This window comes from Helicoverpa armigera, chromosome 16 (assembly GCF_030705265.1).
Source record: "Helicoverpa armigera isolate CAAS_96S chromosome 16, ASM3070526v1, whole genome shotgun sequence".
Taxonomy (NCBI): domain Eukaryota; kingdom Metazoa; phylum Arthropoda; class Insecta; order Lepidoptera; family Noctuidae; genus Helicoverpa; species Helicoverpa armigera.
In genome coordinates this window covers 6,850,615-6,878,059 of record NC_087135.1, presented here as the reverse complement: position 1 = coordinate 6,878,059, position 27,445 = coordinate 6,850,615, and the positions used below count along the sequence as shown (strand labels likewise).

The 27,445-nt window shown below is 35.9% G+C and overlaps 2 protein-coding genes across 6 annotated transcripts in view; one reads left to right on the top strand and one right to left on the bottom strand.

Annotated features, from left to right (window-relative positions):
* LOC110378740 (apoptosis-stimulating of p53 protein 1) overlaps nt 1-27,445 on the top strand; it is a 262,519-nt gene that overhangs the window by 51,923 nt on the left and 183,151 nt on the right. For 2 of the 5 annotated variants that reach the window (XM_064038435.1, XM_064038434.1), the window contains exon 4: nt 2,362-2,448. In XM_064038435.1, the coding sequence (XP_063894505.1) occupies nt 2,362-2,448 (87 nt within the window). Of the gene's footprint in view, nt 1-2,361; nt 2,449-4,882; nt 5,277-27,445 lie in introns of those variants that run through there. The other 3 variants (XM_064038439.1, XM_064038437.1, XM_064038438.1) reach the window with 2 other exon arrangements.
* Nucleotides 17,593-26,283, bottom strand: LOC135117952 (uncharacterized). The gene is made up of 2 exons (XM_064038625.1): nt 25,591-26,283; nt 17,593-20,013 (listed from the first exon to the last, which is right to left on the bottom strand). The coding sequence occupies exons 1-2, from the start codon at nt 25,611-25,613 to the stop codon at nt 18,126-18,128; spliced, it is 1,911 nt and encodes a 636-aa protein (XP_063894695.1). The 5' UTR covers nt 25,614-26,283; the 3' UTR covers nt 17,593-18,125.

Here is a 27,445-nt window from a genome sequence, read left to right as displayed (position 1 = left end):
TCTTAATTGCAATTTTCATTGTTACACTAGTGACAGAAATGTTAATGCATACAGAAACGTTGTAAAGCTCCTTCGTTATAGATTGACGCAATCGTTCTGTTGAGCTAATTATTGCTTGCGAAATTTTCGTAGGCGCTTGCAAAGAAAACTTTTTAGTGTTTTTCGTTTTGAATTTTGAAGAGTGCTGTGTAATTTTTGGTCAAAAATTATTGCTCTCTAAAACTTTTTTTGCATTTAGAGTTGTGTGTGCCGTAAAAATGTTTAAGTAAAATCGAATTATATACGATTACAATAGTTAATTTAGGAAAATTATTAACATTTTATTTACACATTTTAACTTCATTACACGGTGAAAAGAAAGTAGGTATGTAACAGGTACATAAGCACATAGGTACATAGCCAGTACTTCATACGCTCAGCAAATTTTATGAGACATTTTAATAGAAAAAATTCCCACTGAGCCCTTCGTTTATTGTTATTTGGTTAGGTACGCTTTTATTACACGATAATAAAACGTTTATGATGATGACAGGAATTACGGAGATCGGTTAAGACCTACACCTGTATGATAAAACCGTGACCGCAGACTTTCATTTCGCACATCAATTAAAATTTAACATGTTAAGTATTCTTTGTAGAATTAATTATATAGCACCAAGTATATATTTTTTGCTGAAATACGTTTTTCAAGAGGTTTTCTTCTTTTATGTCAAATATAAATATATTTTATTTTTCCACGCCATGAATAAAAATATTCTCTGAAATAAATAAATCATAATGAATTATCTCCCCACAGACCGATCACAATCGCTCACGCTGCTTTGACCAATCTTCTGTAATTATGACACGCAACACGTTAATTACTTTTAAAACTGCTTGATGGAGTTGTATATAGTAAACAACATTAGTTTTATTTTTTATAATTAATTTAGAAGTAAATACTTTACACGTTATCTACCGAGATTAAATGAGACAAACCAAAAAGTTATGATGAAATTAGTTGCGACTGATCAATTGATTGAAAAACTTCATGGTTAACCCCCCTAGAAAGCTGTCTAAACTTAAGCTGGCTACAAGCAAGCCACTTTGTTCCGTCTCCACAACATAGCGGCTTCACTAATATTTCATGTTTGTTCATAAATTATCTTATAACTTGGGGGCTCAAGCAATTGGTTTAGTCTGGGCCGGGCCGTCTCCGCTCTTGTTCAAACAATCAAGAACTGCCGGCCGCTTTGTTTAATGCTGAGAACAATGACTAGTTACAACTTGAACAACTTCGTTATATAAATCAGTAAAATTGGATATTTGATGGAGAGGACCGGGAAAGGGTTTCTTAATTCTTAGTCGCATTAGAATTAATTGCGGTAGTTAATTAATGTTATAGATTTCTTGCTTTATTCTACGATTTAATGTATGTATATATTATTCTTTATTAAATATTTAACCTAAATGTCGCCGAGTTGATTAAAAGACTCGCTTAAGTCCTCCGATGTATGTACATACTAAATAAACTTAATGGTTATCCAGTATTAACAAATGAAGAAAGCCAAGAAATTCCTTAAGCCCAAGTCTCGATTAAATTGGATCCGACAATTGGAAAGCTAATCGGAAATACGAGGTGAGCCTTAAGTGGAATATCGTAACTTCGGAAAACGCCTGCGAGTAAGTAAATTAAAGAGAAAAATGTGAACACCTGGTTCCAAAGAAAATTCTTGGAAATATTCAATGAAATTGAGGTATGTCAGTGTGCCAGCTGAAAAAGTTTGGGAAATGCGCAAACTGATTTTTCTACAAGATATGTCGTTTGCCAAAATATTACAGTTTTAAGTTAGAATAGAATTTCTGCTAGTGGGGGATATACTCGTATTTGTAAATGTTTTGATATTGAATGAAAACTGGAGTTCGATGACTTCTACCTATTCATAAAATCTTCTAGTCAAAAAGAAAACAACCCTTCACCCTTTGACAATAATTTTCTGTTAAATTCTCCAACAAAAGCGTTTTATATTTGCCGTAAATAATATCGTTATTATCATATTTAACTGAGGTCGGTTTTAATCAAACAATCAGTCGGCGAATCTGTTTTGTGTGCCGACGTGCCCTCTTGAGACGTAATGAGTTCAATTCAAACTCTGAAAAAATCTTTACTTATTTTTTTCTTTGGAGATTTAAAAAGTCAGACAATCCTCGTTGTCGTAATGAAAGAGACTCGTTTGAGTGATATTCTTTTAAATTACCTGGCCATTTAACTTTGAGTTGTTGTTTCTGTAATTATCTAGATATTCTCCAGCTATATTTTTCGTATTTTTGTCTTGTATTTTATTCCTAAGATACAGTTGTAATGTTGGTATTTGTTTGCAGTGCACGTGCTACGAGACACCGAGTTACCTCTGGAAGTGGCCTCAGCTTTAGGACCCGAAGTCCAATTTGTATTAAAATACATCGACGGTGAGTACAAATGAATATCAGTATAAAATTACTATTATAAAATGAAATATACATACCTTACGCATATACACAAATACTTTATTTTAAACATTCTTCAACATCATTAGCGTAGTCTGGAAAATACTTATTTATCATGATTATTCGGACGAAGTAAATTGTGAAATGAACAATAAATACTTAATTAAAATAACCACTGAAAGAAAATCTTGGTAACACAGTTCGACACGGAAACCGAAGCAGCTCAAACCACGACCGATGAGGGAGTTAAGCAACAAACATTTGCAAAGTATTTAATTAAGCGACAATGTAAGCAACATTGTGTTCGAGCGTTTGTTTATCGCGAGTTCTGCTCGTAATCACTAGTTCACCTTATAGACGACTCCATAAAACTGTCGGCTACGAGTGCCAATCGAATTATCAGTTTCGTGCTGTGAACATTTCATTAGCAGTGGCGGGACGAGCAGATAACTGTCGCCCTTACTTTGCGTGAATATACTGTTAGTTTTAAATTGAGTCAGTTCTTTAAGTAATGCTTGTTTTGTACCTGGCTTACCAATTAAGGGTGAAAATCTTGGTAATTGTGTTCCAGTTTCTAACCTGTTGAAAAAGGCTATATCTTGACTAGATAGAGATCATACTTATATTCTAGTTAATCTGTCATACTTTCAAAATCTACTCATACTACATAGAAATCCTACTTCAGTGACCAAATAAAAACTTTCATCAATCTTCTCCAAATCAAACAAAGTTACGTCTGGAACTACACACACAAACTCGGAGCCTTCTTCCCTCATCTGAACAACATACAAAAGTAATCCATCTGCTAATAGCGTCGCCAATACCTCACGGCTCAAGATTATTGTCACTTTCGTCATCCGATATTTCTTATAAGAGCTTTCGAAATTGCTTTCTTATTTTTGCTTGATTTACTCTTTGACTGATGGACGGATAAAGATTAATGGGGGAAAACACTCCTTCCAAATTGGACTTGGCGAGAATAGATTATTAGTTTTTCTCTCAGTGTCGTCTGGTCCCCAGCAGCCCTGAGGAACCTAATTACAATATTTATTCATGAGACGACAGTCTTATTTGAAAACAATGAATACTAAGTGAATTTATGTTCGGGAGAAGACATGAATTTCGACCGGACATAATTTGTAGTTTGAATGCGTTCGAATAACTGGTTCATTGCGGTTCCTTTATTTTACATAGCATATTCGAGCGAATCGATAGTGGTTCTCTAAATAATTGGAATGGTGCTTCCAATATAATACTTCCTTTATTCGCTTATATCTGTGGGAAGCTTTTGGAATACTAATATTTGTAGGTAGTTTATGTGCGAAGATTATGTTACGTCTTGAAATATTTCAAGACTTCATATTTATTGTCGGTTAATAAATAGTACTGCCAACGTAGGTATTTGTTTATTATTCATATAATGAAATAATACTAAGCATAAGCGTCTCTCATTTGCTTAAGAAGAATAAATCTTATCTACTTTGTTTTTCTTGACATAGGTAAATGAGACAGCAGACAAATTGTCTCTGTCCGCAGAAGGGATATTCCTCATTTAATTCAAGATGTACGTTTTAATTTTTTCAATTGGGCATCTCATTCAAATTAATTGTACCTACCTACTCTAAATTTTCCGATCTCCACAAATATTTCGTAGAACTTTTATTGCCACTCGTCCAATTAATTGTGAAAACCTCAAAGTGGTTTATTTACATAACATCAGTGTTCCGGAATTCATAGCATTTTTATTTATATTCGCGGGACAAGATTGATGCGTTATCTAGGCGATTTGATTTGAATTCTTCGACTGATTTAAATGATCAAGGGAAATAAAATAAAAATAAATGTCTAAACTATCAAGAATTCCTGTTCACGTATTTTGAACTGTAGATAGCCGTTAGATTAATATGTTAGCTAACATAAATTTTGTAACACGTCAAAACTTGTTTATTTTTAGTATTAAGGTATTATTACCGACAGCCTAAAACGAATACGCTGTTAGCGCATCACATTGATAGATTTTTCAGTCCCTCCTAGTTTATCGACCTAGAAGCATTTAAATAGTCTTTAACCTTAATAAATAACACTAATTGCATACTAGTCGGATCATTACCGTAGCGGAGAACTGATAAAATAGCACCGAACAAAATACTACGTTATCATTAAACCACAATCAAGAAAGCACGCACACATCGGCAGAACGACACACGCACACATGCGCGCGATTCACCTGTTGCTATGGTTGTATTGAGAGGCTTTGCGCAGGCGCAGGTTGTAAGTTCTCCCACTATACTGCCATAGTAGTATCGCCGTCCCCGTCTGATTGGTCCGCTCAGAAAGAGACGGAGCGTTGAACTTTTCAGTGTCGGTAAAGCAGGCTCCGCTGCTTGACCGACCGCCGACTGGATCAACGGTCTTTCTCGCGTAGCGGACCTAACTTAGTTTTAAGTTAACGTTGTAACGCAGCGTTTGTTTTATTCGATTTAACGGTCGGTTTTCAGCAATGTTGTGTTCAACACGTCACAATTTGAATTAGAGGACCGTTTGTGTGGTTTTTGTGACGGCAAATGTGCATTTTATGTGTTGGCTGTGAAAGCCTGTTGTGATACAGCCTTCGTTCGGTGAATGCTTAAATCACGCCATGTACCCCAGTGCTATGTAGGTTCGTTAAAAGTGCCAGTGCAAAGTTAAATTTCGAATTTGTGGTGGAGATAAAAAAGGTTCTAACACGTTATACTTTGTGCGACTGTGTTCTGTGGATAAGTGCAACTGATAAAGGATTGGGAGATAAACTTCACACTCAAACAGGGTATGTACGTATGTACTTTAGTCCGAATACTTTCTACTATATCGATTTGTATCTATCTAGTAACGGTATCGGTAGTCGAAAACACCTTTATATGGTAGGTGTTTGATTTCATGAAGACATCGGGTCTTTCACCTCAGAGATCGATATGGAATCGGAAATCGAATAACCAAAAATCGATTTTTGTTCTTAATTACTGTTTTATTCAGTAAAACGTTAAGGTTATTAATAAAAGTTTCGATAGTAGTTAGTTTAGAGCGGCGCGGCAACTCGTGTGGTCAGGAGTCGAACCTTGACACCGGTATTTACTATCGTGCTCGGTCCAGTCTGGTTATTTAACATAAAATGTGGGGTCAGCAGGAAAACTTTATAAAAAAATATTTTAATTGAGTAGTATTTATATATGAAAGTTACTTTCTTATCTTATGAATATCATACCGCCATTATCGTAACAATTTGATTTTCATTCTACCTGCGGTGTTCTACCTTCTATTCCTAACAAAACAGAGCAATCTAAACAATAATAATATCAAGAAATTTAGCTCAAATTCTAATCATAAATACCAAATATCCAATTCAGGGCCAACAAGAATATTATCATTACCACGAATGTATAGGATGTTATTCAATAGCATCCGATCGGCTTATTAAACCGGTGAATACCGTCAAATAACAAGTTATGTGCATACACGTAAACCGACGAAATATCTGTAACTCATTCATTAACAACAACATGAACGGTATTCAGGTAAACGTACAGAAAGACATTCTCATCACTCTCTAAACATATGTGGGCCTTTTGATAATTTAGTACAGTTAAATTGCATACTGTTTATCTATGGATTTCTGATACAATTTCTGTGTGAGTACAGATCAAATGACAGTATTAATTTTCAAGGCATTTTCGTACAGTGCTTTAATATCGGTAAGACTAACATTTTGAAAACGAAATCGATACCTGACTGAAAGACTTGAAACAAAACCTTAGCAAAATAAAGGAATAACGAAAGTCCTTACCACACTTCTACATTGTTTCAATAAATAAGAATACACACAATTTTAATAGTGCTGCTAAAACTTATAACAAACTATGAAATACGTAGCTATAGTAGAAAAATGCAAAAGATGCGTGCCAAGCGAGACTGCCTTTAAAAGAACATCAACGCGTCGCATAACTAAGTAGTAGGATAGGAACATAGGCTACTACTCGTGAATGCTAATGCATATTATCAAGAAAACATCACAGTTCAATGTATGGAAAATCAATGATGTTGTTATAGATTGTTTTGGAACAAAGTTGATTGAAAAATAATCTGAAAGTACTACCACATGAACTTTAACGTAATTTAATGGAAAATATTTTTCAATTAATCGTAATGGTATGAGTATTCAATTAATTAATACGTCACATATCATCAGATACATCCATTTAGATTTTCAGCCGACCCCAACACAGTTGGAAATAGGCTAGGCAGATGAATAGTACAAAAATATTTATTTGGTTAAATATTTTACGTAAATAACATATTATGAAAGATTTCACCAATTCATTTACCTCAAAATCGTTCAAAATACCCAACAGTACCTACTATAGCGTGAATCGATACCTACAATCGGCGAGAGGTAATATCGATGTCGCTATAACAATAATACCGCTACGTCTTCCGTAAACATTCCACGATATCCTTTTGAAATCAACACTAGTTGAACTCGCGAACAATTAACCGTAAAATATACTCATACTTACATAGGTACATACATACAGTGTCAACGCAAAATATTTGACAAATCTCACCAATTTTCTATTGCAAACATCTTAAAATAAAATGTTCCACACGCCTTCAAGGGAAACAGAACCTTTAGTTCTATATACTAGGGTGTATTTTTGATTGTGTCGGTGATAAGATTCGTAAAACATCATGGGTGACAACACAGCGCATTCCTGAGATGCCTTTAATTAGAAGCAGGTAAAGTCGGGCGGCGCGTCGAGTTTAACCGTGACAGTAATGTCTTAACTTATATGGTTTCTTAACTGATTCTTAGGAAATAAATACAAAACTAATACATACGATAACGTTAGAAATACATATAAGGTTTCACAGATTACGTATATTTCTTTATCTGTGTATATTTAGTTATTCTAATTTTGAAATAAATATTTCAGTCGTGTGTATATAATTAATAATATTTATTACCTAAATTGACTTTTACTTTGCAATAAATTGCTATCTTTATTTTAATGTGCATAGATAATACATAATTAAAAATAATAGACTTCCTTATACGTCTTTAAGTTTGAGTCAGCTGAATACATTTGCATAAAATTAGATTAACATGTAAATAAAATAGAAAAAGTTATATAAAAGTGATATTGATATTCACAAATGTTTTGTATAAATCTTGAACAAAAGCTCTCGTTACAACGGAAGGAAGCGATTAATTATTCAGTTCAGAGAAAACTATATTTAAATTGTCTATTGTGTCGTCTATTTGTTCATGAATACAAAAGCGTGTTTTAAGTATTTACAATAAAACACCACGTTGAAACGAATAAATAAACCTCTGCAAACAAATGCTAAGAATATTTTACTTTCCAAATGTAGATGGTTAAGTAATCCTTCTCATGTTAAATCTCGACTAAAATACGCTACGAACATATTGTAAATTCTAATATAATGTATTCACACAGCTTGTGGCAGGATATTTCAAAAACGAGTCGTGGCTATTAGATAGCGATACTTTATTACCTCCTTCACAAATCGCTTGATACGCAATATAATTATATTCATTTGGTCACCGATCTCTTTTGATAAATAACGTGTTTATAAACTGCGGATGTGAATAATAATATCGATATCTGTAAATAGTAACGAAATTATTTGTAATCCGATTACTTACAAATGGTTATAAGTATCCTCTTTACTTGTACGTAATGTTATTGCCTATTACAAAGTTAATAAAGCTATCGAATCGATATCGAATGGAAATGAAAGCTTTCCCGAAGTTTCTAAAGCACTTATGGTAAAGGAAAGCGAGTAAAGATTGAGGAAACAGGAAAAAGGGCGTCGCGGTGTTGGCGCATCGACGCTTGCCCTCGTAGCGACGTCAGATGTTCTCACGACGCCACCGCGGGCCCCGAGAGGAATCTCGTGAAAGTTGGCCAACACTCGCTCAAGATCAAGTGGATGGGTCGCCGGAACCAGTTTTGTGAATCGGCAAGTGTAGGCAACGATGAGTTAGGAATCTACGGCGAAACCGGCCCGACAACAGGTCCGAGGAAATAGATCATTAATAAATATACCAAACTAGAAAACGACACTTAAATGGTCGATCGTGATAAAACCACGATGGGGACAGTTATGGCGAACGTAAATTTTGTTATTTAAATGCCAACCTGTTAGTACGGAATTACTGATTTAAATACCGAATTCATAATAATAGTAAAATGTCAAGAACATTATAGTTTTGGTTGAATGCGCAGCCGCAACGTCTCGCGGTTTACGCTTGTAAGGCGTGCGTTTACAACGTGCTCCCGCGGCCAGCGCCCAACAACCAACTGATACTCGTAATCTTGCGAATGTTGAAATTTATTACAATAGCTCCCATAATACATAACAATAACAAAGAATACGTAACCGTTCCGCTGTAGTTCGCCTCGGCTTAATTGCAGTTCAATAATTAGTTCTGGCACAAATGCCGCGTTAAACGCACCATATCCGTAGCCGTGAACAACTGAATACTTTATGTGACCTATTCAAATGAATGGAGAAAAAATCTCCCATGCGATTCCTCTCACGTGCCATTGTGAATTGTTCCAGCTATCTAAATGCCGGCGTTTAATTGTTGCGGACTCATTGTCACTGTTATCTTGAATCTCACGGCGGTGGTACAGTCAAAGACTGAGTCCTTAGATTAAGTAACATTTGTTTTGTGTGAAACAGCTGTCAGATTAGGCACTTTGAACACCTTTTAGCCTTCAGGCTCGTACGTGTTTCAAGTATATTGTTCTGTGTTTGATTGTATCTCATGATACTTAATTCTAGGAGGACACTATACAAATGGTTGTGAGGAAAATGAAGCTCTTAGAACATAGCAAATAAAGTAAGATTATATTCAAGAGGAAAATAGGAACCATCTAATGATAAACGTGCTAAAGTAAATGTTAGTCTTTGAACGTAGGTGGTATCCTCTTTTCTCTTGAATAAGAATAAACTTTTCATAGTGTTACATAATTAATTACCAATGTTATCACAATTGTATACAATACAAGTATTATCAGCGTTCTCATCGGTATCCACCAAAAAAAGAGTATCTTGCTTAGCATTGAAAAGCTAGGAAATCACTGATACGTTATAGCTTATAAGCAGCATATAATACTTGATAACATTAGCTATGTGTGAACTAAATACCATTTAGTGTTTGAGCAGTTGAGCTTGCTAGTTGGCTGGTCTTAGTTGAGTAAACAAAGGTGCAAATGGTTACCGGCCCAGCTTATCTCACTAATATTTACATTTAAATAGCTATTGGTTACCGTTCGCCATCGATCTTATCGCGGTGTCTAATTATATTGAGCAATGTGGGAGTACAAACTATTTCATTGATTAACGCTTAATGCCAAACTTTAGCGATTATTCTGAGAGTTATTTCGTGTAATGGCAATTGTTTGATGAAATATCGGAGATCGTGACACGGATAAAAATTTCAATGGACGATTGATAGGTCAGATAAAAAGTGTTTTATAACTTCTTGAAAGACTTAAGCTTAAAGAATTCAATTTTTAATATCAACAAAAGCTCGTAAAATGTTTGGCTTTTATAAGAAAATGCCAGGACAGCTTAAAATTTTACAACTAAAGAGTTTCCGAGACGGGAAGTTTCTCCTAATAAAATAGTGATAATGAGTTTTAATCTATAATATACATGGGTTTCGTCCTCATTTTACCATAAGGCACCCTATAAATTCGGATCGGTAGTACGCAGTCATACTAACCGATGTTTCTTAAGCGGCTTAAACCTCGAGTACCAAGCCTTGTCTCATCGCTGACTTCTTCAAACCTGTTTTCAAGTGAACCAAGTGGTCCCATAAAATTAATAAGGTCATACAGACACCATCATAAATTTTATACAACACCCTATTATGGGCTGTTGGGGGATTACAAGTTTAGTGTTGAGCCCCGAGGAGGAATTTTATCTATGGAGGTAGGACAAGTATGTTGTCTTGTAAAGAATGTACGAAAGAGGCAGATGGTAGCTTACATAGCAGACCAGTCACTAGTTCAATTTCACTATGTCTCTAGGGCGGCCATTCATTGGCACAAATCTGTCGAATAGGGTAAAAACTTTCAAAGTTAGACTTGATATCTTCTAAAATCTCGAACGAACTTTAAATAATAAAATGTCAAAGAATAATTCTTTCTTGAAGATTCTTCAACTAAAGGCGATAAATAAAACTGATATCCGATTTAAAAAGTTTGATATCTGACATTGATAGCCATTTAAATGGTCTAAGCTTTCTTTGAGACTTATTTACATATTTTCTTATCGCAATGTGACAGATATGAAGTATTTAATCGACTTGCGTCTACGTAATCTATGTTTACATTGATGACTGAAGTCGTTAGTTTAAAGTAGCGGCAGGTATGGGTCGCCGCATTCTTTAGATATTGACATTTTATTATGGCGGAGATGATAATCTGTGTGTATTTAGAACAGTTATAATTGTTTTTCTGTGGTACTGATTTCAATATATCCATTCGGATGACATGATAAAATATTGCCTCGATTTGAAGTGAATGTGATCCATCACTTTGCCATACCTACCACTTAATTCACAATGTAATCCTAATGAACTTAATCAGGCGATTTGTAAGCGAATTACACAAAGTTTCCCATTAAATGCTAATCGAGCTGGCTGAAAGGTGTAATAGGCTTAAAATAACAATCAATTAAGTTCTGTCATCAAACTAGGGTCCCGTTAAAGGGCTGTTGAGCAAGTAACCTTTTAAAGGTGGAACCAACAGTTTGTCAAGGCGCGTGCCATTGACGAACACCTGCAGTTTTTATAAACAACAGCTGTTGTAATTGGAAGGGGTTGCACGTGCCAAATCGAAGTATGTAATGTAGAGGGGTAAGTGCTTAGGGCTGTGGGTTCATTGTATGTTTGGCTTATTACTTTTATAAGTACCTTCTTCTACTTTTATAAGTACCTTTAAAAACGAAATGGGACCAACTACGAAAATTAAGATTTGTTTGTTTCTATCAATTCTGACACGTATTACGTGTTAATGCACATAGCATGTGTCTGTTACTTTTATGACTTAGCGTTCAGTATGCCACATGTTTACTCCCTGAAGTTTATTTTATTCTATTCATTATTATTCCACCGGTAACAGAACAGAATTACATTTTCTGTCTGAAATTCTATAAAATAACCTGATATACATACGTAGGTTAGTCACGAACACTTCTCATAAAACTCGTAGCTCCATTTACAGCAGTCGATAGAATACCAAGTGTCATGTCGACAAAAACATGCACTGCATTTTATATGCAAGCACATACATACCGAATATATATGTAATACTAGCTGTTAGCCCGCGGTTTTACTTACGTAATGTGGGAACTCTGCTCGTACCGGGATAAAATATAGCCTATGATATTTGGGGATAGTCTAGCTTCCTAACAGTGAAAGAATTTTCCAAATCGGTCACGTAGTTTTGGAGCCTTTATGGTTTTAATAAAAAATGATTCCTTTTCATTATATTAGGTTAAGGAAAATATGATACAGGTTGCTTAAAATAGGTAATGGTCTTTTTCAGATAGGTACGAGGTAGGTATCCTTTGCAATTAATTGATAAATGTTTATTCTAAACACCTGCGAGGAAATCGAGTCGCAAATTATGTTTACCGATATTGAAAATTTTACGATCCCTCATTATTATTGTGTACATTGGAAACGACGATAAATTTTGTGTGAAAAGTATCTTGAAGTTACACCTTAGTACCTGCGACTTTAAAAATACTGTAGAATAAAAATTCGCAGGACCTATTTTTGTTTGTCTTTTGAATCAGTTAATAAATAGGCCCAAATTACCGCATTACAGTCACACCACAAACAATCCTTAGTACACCAGTGACGTAGTTAAGTTTGTTTGCACCTGCACCACAGACTATATAACGTGGAACATCGATATTTTGGTCGCGTGCGAACGCGTACGTGACTCATGCAGTCTGTGACGTTTGTACCCTCGCTTTGGCGCCGCAATACAGTTTATAGTGGGTTCATTATGTTACACACCTGCGTTAATTGTACCACTGTGTTTGTTATTCTGTGGTTTTGGGTGCAGTATTAAGTGTTACTGCAGAATCATTCGTCTTAAGCCAGTTTAGGGAAAAAGCAGGCAGCAGTATTCAAAAATATAAATCTGATTTGGTTAGGTATGTTGCTTATTTTGAAAAACAATTTATGAAACATAATTATCTTAGGGAAACTTTGGAGTGATTGCATATTGGAGGTAAATATTCGCATATTAATATGGGTAATTTATTTATAAATATAGAACATGATGCTATTTAGTCGCGATAGTCGATAGTGATACGTGTTTGAGTTATCAAACACCAACTTAATTTGCTACGTATGTACTTAATTATCCCGTTACTATGTTTTCATGACTTTTTTATATTGTAACATGTTGATAAGTTTTAATATAGGCTAAAATTGCACTCATTAGCAGCAAGAATGTACCTATTAGTTTATTATGAATGTTCCAACATGTTATCGGAAACCTAACAACTTACTTCATAATATTAAATGTTGTCGAACAGTCAATTCCCAAAAAAATACTTCTGTATTTGTAGCTTTCGTAATGTTGGTCTGTAAGTTCTAAACTGGGAGAGCTCTGGGCACCTAATTAGTAGCATGTCTTACAAGTTGCTTTATTATTTATTTGTAGCAATACGTTACGTAGACAGCGAGTACTTAGGAGTAACATCTATTTGCACAAACGCTGGAACATTTGTTCTGTCTAAGTGAAAAAGGACCGCTTGCAAACGCATTTGGAAAATTTTAATTGGGTGCCTGGATTTTCTTTAATTAAACATGCTTAGGTATGTGTGAATGCATGAAAAAGTAAATGAAGAATAGAAATTGCATTCCTACCTGTATTCAATACAATTCAATGCATTAGCCATGCTGTAATTACTTTTAATGTTCCTACCTATGTAAAGTCTACACTATTTACATTAGGTAAAGTTGAATTTACATAGATACGTACATGTTTAAGTAAGAAACGAGGGACACGCGTGCATGTGTCGTAATCTTATGTAGGCAGTATTTGAAATAGTAGCTTATCTCCAGATAAGAATTTATTGCCTTCTACGTATTGTATAGCGATTACATTAGAATTTTTATGCCACGGCGACGTCGCGGGGAAGAAAAATGGTTTACTCGAATATTAAATCAGGCATTTTCTATATATTTACTTGATATTAGAATTTCAAATAACGCCAGAATCACTTTAATGTTATATTGTATTTTCAAGAACGCGCTACGGGCGCTCGTGCCGTGATGAATTTCTTTCAAAGCAGTCATTATACTTTATGCTACAATAAAATTCTACATACTTGTGAGTGTCAAGAGTATTTGAGACGTCATTGTACGAATGAGCAGTACATGTGCTACGACGGTCGTAGCAAAGGTCAGGCTTGTTGTATTGAGTGCTTCAAATGTTAAGTATGACATGAGTTCTGACGTTTAACAACAACGATACTATTGTGCGCATGACTGATTGCAACGTGAGACGTTCACTATTCGTGAAAGAAATTGCAAAATTTTCGAGGAAACAGCAGAAATACCACCCTCCGCGGATTGAGCAAGCGAAATTCCAACAAAAACGATTTTATGCAATTACGCTTAAGTTGTCCGGAGAGTTATTACTAAACCGAGAGCGCGGTCACGCCGCCGTAATGTTCGGCGGGATCGCTCGTGCGAGTCACGAGCCTCTCACAGCCTTATTCAGCAACAGAATCCAGCCTTTTACCGTCTTTATGCCCTTTATAAAGGTTATTTTTTAAGAACGCAAAAATACACGGTCGAGATATATTCACACGTAATTTTTACTAGTGCGTTCTATCAGTGGTTCCATGCTCGTTAGTTTCATACCAATTTGGGACTGACTCATCAAAATAAACCTCAGACATACAATGCCTTTCTATAAAAAATCTAAAATGTTAACATTTCAAAATCATATTCATACAAAAATATGATAATGGAAAAGTTACACGTCAATTTTCCACAAATCATGTCATAAACACACAGTAATGATATCGGCGATCATAAAGGGATCACATCTCGTCAACACAAATACGTCTTCTCAATAACAGTAATAGTTTGTTACAAAACAAATCTGGGCAGCGGTTCGTCCCGACGTCCGTCGCATGCCTGCACGTCGGAGCCGCTTTATAAGAGCAACCACACTCGCTCAGCTACTTTATTAAATAGGTAGTTGCTCATGCACCTAGTATGTGATGAAATGTTTCTTGTCGGCTTCTTGTACAAGGACCACTCAAAGCAGGAATTTAAAATGTACCGGCGTATGGAGTATAAATGAGGTTGGGCTTTGTTGCCAATGTTCAAACTGTTTGCCGCACGTTGATTAAATTCACTGAAGTTCTTCAACCTGATTGAAACTTGAAACTTTACAGAATCTTCGCTCGCTGTAATGTTTTTTTAAACATCATCAATAACTGTGTCAACTTAGCGTTCATTCACGTTGAAGGAACATTTCGCCATGTTTACAAAACTCCTGTTAGATAAAATTATGTACATAAGCCTCACCTTCCGCAAACACGTGTTACAAGAAATCTGTTTTGATAACAAAGCAGCCTACATATTCTTCACAAACACAACTAACATTTGTAAAGTTATTTAAAGAGGCTACCTTAAGTGTGCGCAAAATTCCCTTTGTTCGTCTGAAAAAGGAAATGGCCGGCCTACGCTCCGAAAATGTGTTTTTCAGAGGGATAAACACGCATTACCATAGTCAGCTTTTATCATAATCTTAAAAGGAATTTATCAAACTTATCACAAACAATTTTAGTATGGGAAATGCGGCCGTAGGTTCTATATTTATTTTATTCTGAATCATTCTTTGATATTTATAGAATTCATTTTATTCCTCGCTAATACGGTACAAGGTTTACATGTGTATTGTGTATGGTTATGTTAGTAATGCGACAGGGTGCGACGTATTTGGCCATCGCATGCAACGGTACCAGGCTCCGACTATTACCTTCGCCATGACTACAACCATGTAGAAAAACCCTGCGGCAAACAAGCTTTCATGTTACTTTAGGAGCCTCCCAGCGACGTTGTTCGAATCTATAGTTAGTTTTAATAGGCAATACCGCCATTATTAAACATTTTAATGAAAACCGCTTTATTCAGCAATATAAAGTTTATGTTCATAAAATAAGCTGGCTGCAGAAAGTTGAAACAATACATTTTATTTATATTCCAAGTAGGATATGCAATAAACGTCGGCACTAAAGCACTTTGTAAGTCGTGGGAGTCGTGTAACTATGTTGATGCAGAATTCATCTTCATTACAGCACCGGTGCGCTGACGTTCAAATGAGAGAGACGTTCAAAGAGTTCTAGTATGCCATGCGCACCAATGTTCCCTAACGCGACTTAAATAGGCTTTCACTTTAGTTTCCTGTGGCGAAAGTATAGATGAATCTCGTGGGATACAGCGCCGATTAGGTAAAGATTGCCTCGCTGATGTAATCTATTGTGATGCCAAATTGATTATTATCGTTGATAAGGTTCTGTTGAGAATCGATTTTGTATGCGCTGAGAAATTACGGATTCGATCTGTTTTAATCATTCGCCATATCTCACGGTTTCACCTCTAATGTCGACTATAGCGAAAAGTAAGCGGTTGTATCGATTAAGATTCAGTCCGCATGAATATTTAAAATATGAATGCATTTGAATAATGCGACTTTATTTAAAGAAAAATTAAATGGCGAAATTATAATAATTAGATAATATATTCTCACAACATTATGCATGCATGCATTAGCGACCTGTCCGGCTATGTTGCAAAAATTGTGTAACTTAAAAATAAAATCGAAAGAAAGTGAATTAAGTACTTTAAATATAGTGAAAATAAATGCATGAATTAATGACTCTGTGACATAGGAATGAACTGAACATTCACCTTTCATACATTAGTAGAATTAATGAATAGAATCATTTTGAAAATGACGTTCTTCGATTAGTTAATTTTATACTCCGCAAGTTTCTAGTAGTTTCCGTAAACGGTTACATAGATGACCACTCATTTCAAAACCGTTGTGTTCAGTAGCTTTTCTTATAACCACATGCTGCGGTGACGGAGTATTAAACTCCCGTTGTCCATAAACCATATTGTTCTGAGTGAAATCCATCCTATTGTTTTAATTGTACTTCAGTTTATGAAGCAACTGAGCGTGGCGCAGGTATGGTTCAGTTAGCGGTATTCACATTTATACGCCAATCTACACGAACAATTGGTATCCTCTTGTTGAGTACATCGAGAATACGAGCTTTGATTATAACGTTTGCTCGGGCGGATTGAAAGCTAGAGTAGGTAAATCTCCTCCCAATATTTAGTGATTTGCAAGATGAACCTGACTAAACGACTAGACCCGAACTTTCGTGTTAAAGCCAGAGCAATGGGCCTATTAACTACCGAGCCAATACGACATTATAGATTACATATTGAGTAGCTATACCAGCTTCCATCAATACCACACGAAATTCCATTAAGACCGGTCCAGTGAACTTTGAAATATATCAAACAGAGTAACTTTTGCACTTAAAATATATTTGTAAAGCTTTTATACAGCATGTCGATTCTATAAAATATCACAACTCACTTCGACATCACTCTCACTTCGACTTCGATCTAAAGGTAGAATTCCGTGGACGCGACAATAGTCAACCTATGAAAAAGTATGGCACCGTTGTCGAGGCCCGTGACAGTCGCGCGCGGCCGACGAATTTCGTAAGCTGCTCGCGGCATTGTCAAAAATTTAATTCTGGTTTTACTAAAATTCTATAGATGTTATTAAGCGCTAGACCATGTTGAGAAGCGTACGGCCGCGAGCGGCTCACGAAATTCGTCGTCCGCGCGCGACTGTCGCAGCCCTCGGCAGCGGTGCCATACATTTTCATAGGTTGACTTTTGTCGCGCGCGGCTGCGACAATCGCGACCCACGGAATTCTACCTTAAAGTTTCGTGATTGACATTGTCAAACTACACTAGCGCTACACTATCGAGCTGTTAGGACGCGGCTGGTGTCAGTCTTTTTAAAAAAAACCCACTGATACTGCTAACACTACTTTAATGAAAGAACTTGAACTTTACAAGGATTAGAGCAAAGGATTGTCTTAAACTCGTCAGGATAAGATATTGACAAAGTGACGGCACCGGTAGACTGAAGCCGCCACGCGGTTGCAAGTATTTTTATAGTAATCAAAAATGCATGCATTTGCAATAACCGCGAACTAATTATGAATATAACATTTCCCCCCTTAAAACGAAGCAATATCCTTAAGGATATGCGAAGTCACTCTGATGGGAGGTTAAGACAAAACTTTTTACAAAAGGATCTTAATGACTATGAATGATATCTGTCTAACTAATTCTAAGAGTGTAATATAAAAGAAAAATAATATGTCAAAGTTATAACAATAATTGGCAATAGTAAAACACATTTATATTAAAAACGATAAAATTAAGTATAGTTAAAAACAAAGACAAAAAGGTTAAGAGTTACATAAGAATAGAAGGTCAAAATAAAGATTTACAATTAAGAATAATTAAGATTACGTTTGGACAAATTATCTGGTATGGATTGAGTAGAACCGTTGCTTTCTGAAATTTCTGTCAATTCAATAGAGTTATGACATTTGGTTTCATTTTTCAGCACCCTTTGGGTATTGCATTGATTAAAAATTTGGATACAACAGGAATTTTGGCGATTGTTTGATCTTGATAAACATTTTACATAGATTTTATACAAGATAAATAAGAATATAAGAATAATACAAGCAATAGTAAGGGATGAATAATAGCCGCTATACTTGACAAAGTGAGATTCGTCGTTTATTTTGTTAAGTTCATTTTCCAAATTATCTAATTGACTGTAGGAATATTTCAATGAATCGAGATTAATGTTGCTTAAAGATAAAGGAGATAACAGAGGTATTGACTTATTGAAAATATCCTTTTTACAACAATCATCTTGGGTGATATCAAAATCGACTTTTAGTTGAGCGGTAATTACAAAGTTTGTTGATACAGACGGTTCTAGCCTAATTGTTTTAGAAAATGCTACACAATCATCCGTAAGTTTTAGGATACCCGTTCCGATAATCGGGTAGTCTTTCATATCACTCTTATCGCACTGCACTGTTAACTTATTTAACTTAGATTGCACATAGATCCACTTGTTATTGTTTAACGTTTGCCACATGTCTACGTCTCCGTATATAAATTTAGAATTGCACTCACTAGGCAACGACAGGTTCACTTCAGTCAGGAGTTTGGTTTCACAACACGGATTTGTAATACTAGAATAAACACTTACGAGTGGACAAATCATATGTTCATTGTTTACATTTGAGCATTGTTGCAAATTATTAAATAAGCTGTAATGTAATCTATCATCTGTTAAGGCGATGTATGATTTTGAAGGCGTTATTAAGGCGAAGGTATTAGGGTTAGTATTATCGTGTGGGGTTGGTAGTGGAATGATTTTATAAACTTCGTATTTGATAGGGTATATGAGAGGTATTTGTAATATGAAAAATATTCTGTTGTTATAATAGTAAGAAATTAGTTTAGATACATCTATAATAGTGTGTATATTATCAAGCGTTAACGGTACAGGAAAATCCAGTTTATTATTAACAGAACTACTTCTTAGGCTTAGCTCGTGGAATAGTTTACTAGGCGATAATATGGAGGGATGTAAGATGTTAGCTTTAGAAAATAAAATAGCATTAACAATAGTGTCTAGGAAGTTAGATATAGTGAGTAAGGAACCTTCTATAATATTCACAAGATTATTAAGTTTGGTTAATAGTAAGACCTTATCATTATTTGTAGTTACCAAGGAAAGTACCTGATTAAGCTTGTTTATTTGAGAGTTTAATTTAACCTCATTTTGATTCAATTTGGTAATTGTAGAATTAAATGAATTGATTGATGACTTAACTATGTGGATATTATCTTTCATGAGACGAAATATCTCGTTATCATTTTTCTCGCATGCGTCAATCGCAGCGTCATAATTGCGCGCATCTTCCGCATCTAATGTTCCAAAGAAAAACTTTAATATTTCTCCTCCAAATTCTAAAGCTCTTTTAAACCGGTTTGCAGCATCTTTAGAGATTATATGAGATAGCGAGTGTGCTTTTACATAATTGGTTTCTAAAAGAACTTCGATAGAATTAAAAATATCTTTACAATTGGAATATTCTCCAGGTTCTATTTTACTACATAGTAATGATGACTTCACAATAAGCTTGTCAATTTCGTTAAGATGTGGCTCAATAGAGTTAACGTCGACGTGCGTGACTATTTTCCAAAAATCGTTGTAGAAGAATATGTTGGTTGTTGGGTCAAAGTACAAGCCAGGGCTGTGTATGACTGGTAAAATCTCCGACTCAGTAGAGCCATGCTGACATAAAAGTCTGAAAAGAAAAGATAAAAGAAAATCAAGGATGTGCAGGTTTGAGTAAGTTTGTGTGATATTTTACATGTTTACGGTTAATTAGTAAAGTGACGTTATGTTTTCCAATAATTTTAACGATTTTGAAAGGACCTTTCCAAATTGGGGATAAGGCTTTTCGAAGCCTGTGGTGATGTTTAAGATACACCATGTCACCAACCTTATATTTAGGACTACACCTTAAAGCGGAGGCGTCATAATTTTGTTTTGATGCTTCCTTAGCTTTGCTAATGAACTCTAAAGCTTTTTCCCTACTAACTCGCATCCTATACTGAAGTGCTCGAATATATTCGTGATAGGTAAGACTGTTATTGCTATCGTAAAGAGAGTTAGGCAAATTTGGTTTGTAACCATACAAGAGTTCATATGGTGTGAATTGGGTAGTACTATGAGGAGTCGTGTTGAAAGCGAGGATGGCAGTTGCTAAGTAGCAATGCCAGTCGTTTTGATTTTCGTTTACGAAAGATTTAAGATACTCCTTGAGAGTGGCGTGGCTACGTTCAAGCGCGCCGTTTGTTTGAGGGTGGTATGGTGACGTAAACAATGGTTTAATTTTGAAAATTTCTGTGACTTGTCTGAATAGCTCAGAAGTGAAGCATGTTCCTAGGTCAGTAAGAATCATTTTAGGTATACCAAAAGAGACATAAAGTGTACTAGACTACGAGCAACTTCGTCACTCGTAGATGAAATCATTGGATAAACACATAAGAATTTAGTGAGGTCATCTTGTAACGTCAGTATAAATCTGAATTTTTGAAAGCCTGCGTCCGGTAAAGGGCCTACTATGTCTAGTGCGAGCCGTTCAAAAGGTTTTGTGCTCGTTGATGTTATTTCCATAGGGGCCTTGTTGTTAGCTCTTAGAGGCTTATTAATTTGGCACAATTTACAATTCTTGACATAGGTTTGAATGTCGCTACGCATACTTTTCCAAAAGTATGAGGCTTTAATACGATTGTACATCCTGTTCATTCCGGGGTGTCCGGCTATAGGGAGTCGTGGTTGTCTTTTAATATTTTAGGGACCTCGGCAGGAGTAGGATAGATAATTTGGTTTTTATAGATATGTATAATTAAGTTTGTATTATGAAAGATATAGGATATTATGTTATAGATCTTAGTGTAAATAAGTTTAGAAAAAGGTTCGCTGAAGTCAGAAAGAGCTAAATCTGTTTCATCAGGATTTTCTTCAAGAATTTTATCCCTTAGTTTTATCAAAATATCGTATACAATTCGGTAACTAATCTCGTCAAAATGATGAACTTTTGTAAATAGTATGTAAATAGTTTTATCATTGATTGTAATTGACTCCACTGTAATAGGAGACCGCTCGCTCGCAAATAAAGTAGTAGTGTCATTTACCTGCGACAGCAATTCCTCACAGTGGGGCATAGAATAATCAAAGTCAAGAGAGAATGGACAAGCGATTGATTTAAATTTAGAAAGATGTAAGGGTTGAGCATGTTCTTCGATTCTAGTATTTGATTCAGGTAAAGATTTTGTGAATTGTTTTTTAAAAAAGATTTCGTAAGATGTTTTATTAAGATTGTGACTATTCATGACATGGATAGGAATACGAGAGAGGGCATCCGCGTTGGAATTCATTTTCCCTTGTTTGTATACGATTTCGTAATCGTATTCCTCTAATTTAAGACGCCAACGAATTAACCTGCTTCCAGGGTCCTTCACGTTAAAGAGCCAAACTAAAGGCCGATGATCTGTTACGATCTTGAATTTGTTGCCATACAGGTAAGGGCGGAAAGTTTTAACTGCGAAAAGGATCGCAAGTAGCTCCTTTTCCGTGGTGGAGTAATTCCCTTCTTGTTTGTTAAGAGTCCTGGATGCATAGGCGATCGGTTTATCTTGACCGATGGGACCTTGAGAGAGTACGGCGCCAATAGCATAGTTACTAGCGTCCGTAGTAACTACAAAAGGCTTTGAAAAATCGGGGTATTGTAAGAGAGGAGCCGTAGTTAGTTTTTCTTTGAGAAGATTAAAAGATTGTTCTTGGTCGGCTTGCCAGAGAAAAATCGTATCCTTTTAATAAAGAAGTTAAAGGTTTAGTAATTTTGAGAAATTTTCTATGAAGCGACGATAGTATCCGACAAGACCTAAGAAAGATTTAATTTCTTTTGCGTTTTAGGGTAGGAAATTCGGTTACAGCTTTTACTTTGTCGGGATTAGGAGTAACTCCTTTATCGGTGATAATGTGACCAAGATAAGTGACTTCTCTGCGAAGAAACTCGCACTTGTCAGGTTGAAGTTTCAGATTAAATTCGCGGAGTCTATCAAATACTTGACTTAGTTTTAAGATGTGGCTATTGAGATCATGGGAGTATACTACGCAGTCATCAAGATATACATAACAATGAAGACCCTGTAACCCAGAGAGCGCTGTATTCATCAGCCTTTGAAAAGTGGAAGGTGCATTTTTAAGACCGAAGGGCATGCGTGTAAACTCGTAGTGTCCTGATGTTTGGGTTCCTACTATGGTGAAACCAGTTTTAGGTGCATCAATGGGATCAAGCTGTATCTGATGAAATCCACTGGCTAAATCAAGGGTTGTAAAGTATTTAGAGTGTCCTAATTGGTCTAAGATGTCTGTGATTAAGGGCAAAGGGTATATTTCGGTGACTGTGACGTCATTAAGGGCTCGGTAGTCGATAACGATACGCCACTTTTGCCTGAAGCATCTAGCTTTTGGGTACTACCCATACAGGGGCGCTCCAAGGAGATTGTGAGGGGCGTATAATTTTCTGCTGTAACATTTTTTTTATTTGAGAGTCAACTTCGTCTTTGTGACACTCTGGAAAGCGATAAGATTTTGCATGAATAGGGGCAGCATTACCAGTATTAATTGTATGTTTAAGTGCGTTGGTATAAGTCAGCTGTTCATCCTCTAAATGAAAGATGTCTGTATATTTGGAACAACACTCTAACAAAGCGGATTTCTCTTCCCTATTTAAATGCGAGTGTCGTATCTGGTCTAAAACCTTATGTATACGGTCCGACGGCGTTGAAGAAATAGTGTTTATTTTTAAAGACGCGTTTTCTTCAATTTGAAGCGTATTTTGTGAAAACTCTGACCAATCGATTTCGGTTAAGTGCACCTTGAAATCCTTGACTTCAATTGGCGAGTCGGTAGTGTTTAAGACTGACACATTGACACGGTTATTAGATTTTAAAGATACAATACAGTTCGCGATAAAAACACCGTCAGTAATAACATGATCTAGCACAAGCGACTCCTTGAAATTATATAACTCCGACGGTTCATTTGAGACCATGCATTCTATTACAACTTCCGAACGAGCAGGTATAATGTATTTAGGAGCCGTGTAATGAATGGGTATAGTATTACCTTCTAATGTTATTGACTTCGTTGAGTAATCGATGTTTGTTTTGAAGAAATGTAAGAAGTCTGTTCCAATGATACCGTCTGATTCTAAGTTAATTGCGTCATTAATAATGTGAAATTTATATGAAAGAGTGGCATTAGAAATTTGTAAGTCTATTATACATGACCCCAGCGTTTCGCAAAATGTGTCATTATCATTTATACCTTTAAGTTTAATTATCTCGTTTGAAAGCTCAGGTTGAATACAAAGACTAGAGCGCTTAATAACGCTGACTGTTGCACCGGTATCAATTAAGAGACACAAGGGTTTAGTAGAATAAGGCGTTTTTATAAAAGAATGTGGTAAAGATATTTTCTTATTTAAAATGGTAGTTTCGTAAACCGGAATATCTGCCTTTGACTGGAAATATGATTTTTCATCACAAAGGTTTTGAGACGCAGAAATTAGGGTTCATTTAAGTGCTTAGTTATTTTCGGCTTGTCACACGGTGACTTACAGGCATCGACATAGGAGTTAATTTTAGGTGATTTTAAATCTAAGGATGATTCTGTGGTTATTTGTGACGCGTTTAGAGATGCCTTTGAATCGAGGGACTTACAAGGGTTTGTATTATAAGGCTTATTATAAGATGTAGGTGATGATTTGGTAAAAGATTTAAGACAAGACGTGGAACAAAGTTTAGGTGAAGATTTAATACAAGATTTAGTATAAAATTGAGATGAAGAATCCGGTAAAGATATGTCATTGTAATATTTAGTAGTACAAGATTTAGCGTCACAAGATTTAGAGTGACAAGATTTAGTATTATAGAAATTGACGTCACAAGATTTAGGGTGACAAGGTTTAGTATAAGATTTAGGGTCACACGATTTTGTATTATAAGATAAAGATTCACAAGATTTAGTATTATAAGATTTAGTATTATAAGATTTAGTATTATAAGATTTAGTATTATAAGATTTAGTATTATAAGAGTTAGAGTTATAAGATTTTGATGTTTTCAAAATTGTGCCGTCATCAGGAGGTTTTGGTTTCAGTTGGCACACCTCTGAAACCAATTTTAGTTTTTTGAATCATCATCATCTGAGAATGAGTCATGCGAGCCTTGGAACTCACAGTCGCACATATGGACACGCCCTTCCTTTGTAACTTGAGGTGGCGATTGCGTGTTGTTTGGTTCCGCACGGCGTTGATTGTTATATTGTCTTTTACGACAATTATTGATGTGATGACCAGGCTTTTTACAGTAGGCACAAATGAGGGTTTGAGAAAATTGCGCATTATTTTGACCGGGAGCTGATGTTGAAGGCTGTACTACGAAAGATTTTTGAAATTGCTGTTCACGTTTCTTCACGTAACAGTCTGAAGAGGAGTGGCCATTTTTATGGCAGATAGAGCAAGTTTTGATGGGCTTAGGGCCGTAGGAAGAAACCCTAGTTAATTTTAAAAGCTTCTCTTCTTCAATGGCCTGTGTGATGGCGTCATTCAAGGTTAGAGGGTTCCTGCACCTTACTATGGTAGAGAGATTGGGGCTAAGGCCAAGCAAAAAGGTGTTGAGGGCCAAGTCTTCCATTGCTCCTATACGCCCAGGTAGTTGAACTTTGTCCTCACACGAGAATTGGATATCGGCTTGGAGGCGGGTCAAGCAAGCTTCGATGCGTAGACCATATTGCGTTACAGTCTCTGAAGCTGTTTGCTTGCAGCTTTGAAGGTCGTGCAGCAAATGGCTTGAGTGCTTCTTTTCGCCAAAAGTAGATTTTAAAAACTTTTTTAATTCGGGCCAACTACTAAAAGTTTTAAGGCTACAAGCTGTTTGTGCCTTTCCTTCAAGCTGTGAAATTATGTATTTACAGAGAAAACCTTGTTGATCTACACTACAGAATGAAATTGCACTGTCACAATTGGTTAAAAATGCTGGTAGAGATTCCCTGTCTCCGTTGTAAGGCTTGATAAATTTTGTTAATACATTAAGGGTAATTTTAGGTTCTCCCTTGTCAGTCATTTTGTGTTGAAATAAATTCAAAATTCAAAAAAAAATAGTTCGATAAAAATTATAACGTATAAGATGATGAAGTAGAAGATAAAAGATAGATATAAGAAACGAATAAATAACGATAGATAAAGAGAATGTAATAAGTAAATTAAGAGGGTGTGTTAAATAGGAAAGATTGATAGATTACTCACAGCAGTGCGGCTATCACCTTCATTATTTTTGTCCACGCGTAGTATTATTCCGTTAAAATGTCTTAAATGAGGTCACGAATATTGCGATGCGATGCAGCAGCGACGACACGGCCGGAAGTAACCCGACACTCGATGAAGTGGCGCGTGTAGACTCGGAAAACGTGATTTCGTCGACACGTTGCTATGATGGATGAGCTCAACCGGTGAAGATGTTGAAATTTGGAAGACCTTGCCGTGGTGCGGGCTCACGCATAGAGCGGAGGCTTATCGTCGACCACAGTTTCTTGTCCGTGAATGTAGTGTCCTTGCAGCAGGGTGTGATGCGGGCTCACGCTAAGGGCGGAGGCTGACCGTCGATCACAACTGACTCGTAGCCGCTAGAGTTCTTTTGGATGCTAAGGGCTCTCTGTATAGATTCTCCTCAGCATCCCACTTCTGACACCAGTTGTTAGGACGCGGCTGGTGTCAGTCTTTTTAAAAAAAACCCACTGATACTGCTAACACTACTTTAATGAAAGAACTTGAACTTTACAAGGATTAGAGCAAAGGATTGTCTTAAACTCGTCAGGATAAGATATTGACAAAGTGACGGCACCGGTAGACTGAAGCCGCCACGCGGTTGCAAGTATTTTTATAGTAATCAAAAATGCATGCATTTGCAATAACCGCGAACTAATTATGAATATAACAGAGCGTGTTGACAAGTTGAACTAAATCAAAGTCGAGATTTTGACAGATCTGTCAAAATCTGTCTATCTATAGGGGAGGTAGGGGAGAGATGGGCAGTTGGGAGACATGATCAAATCAGAATAAAAGGGGGGTCCTTTTATTCTGATTTCTGATCATAGTTTTGTTTTTTTTTATTGGGTAGTTTACGTTACCGACTGGTAACGGTGTTCATCCATAGACTATCTGTCATTTCTGTGAGTTGTCAAGAACAAACACTCGTAAAAGTACTTAAATATTTTTTTGCGGTTTCGGATCGTTATAAAGAGAAAACTAATGAAAGGTATGTGTATTTTCTATTATTAATTATTGATTGTCAAAATCTCCAGTTACAATTATAGTAAGTCGATGCAATCCACACCTATTATACCTTTAGAAGAGAGTACTACAGCAATAGTTAATGGGCCCCACGTTTTATTTTAGTCTAATATGACCGGGACCACCTACGTAGGTTGACAGGTAAGTAACTATTTTTATTTTCTAGTTTTCAGTGCACATAAGATAAAACCGTTTAACTTAAAAGTTTTTACCGATTTTTTTCATAAACTAAGTCAAAGTGTCCAATGCTCCCTATGGTAGGGAGGCTTGGACATACCATGTAATGTATAATTTGTAAATTTTGCTCTTCTTCGTCAGTGAAAATTTGTGAGGTTATAAATCTGCGCGAAAAATCCTTTATAGAATCTTGTTTCAGGTACCGTTGCCAACTTGATCTAGAGACTATTATATTTAAAATAGTGTTTAAATAAAGTTCTAAGTGTTTTAAAGTGATTAAGTGCCTACCTTTAACGATGGCTAGAATGTTTTTGCTTAAATCTTTATTAGAAGAAGCTCATGCTTTAGATAATTTAGAAAAGCGTCAACAATCTGCTAGAATTCGTAGTTTATCTTTATTAACTCGCGATGATAACTATGTGAGCATATATAGATTGTCAAAGGAGCTAATTGACCAACTGGAGTCTGATTTACTGCCCCTGACAAAGCCCACAAAACGTCGAGGCAAAGGACTTACAACTCGTGTAAAAGTAAGTATTGACACAGTTTATAGTTGAAAAATTGTAATCAAGCACACAATAATAAGAAAAACACTTAGTTCTTAATAAGGAGTATTCCCTTTATGTGGTTTCCC

What these genes read in the sequence shown, in the direction of transcription:
- LOC135117952 (XM_064038625.1), bottom strand. Translation starts at nt 25,613, where the DNA reads ATGAAGGTGATAGCCGCACTGCT. An exon ending in AAGGTGATAGCCGCACTGCT is followed by an intron (nt 20,014 to 25,590) that starts GTGAGTAATCTA and finishes TTTTCTTTTCAG; the next exon opens with ACTTTTATGTCAGCATGGCT.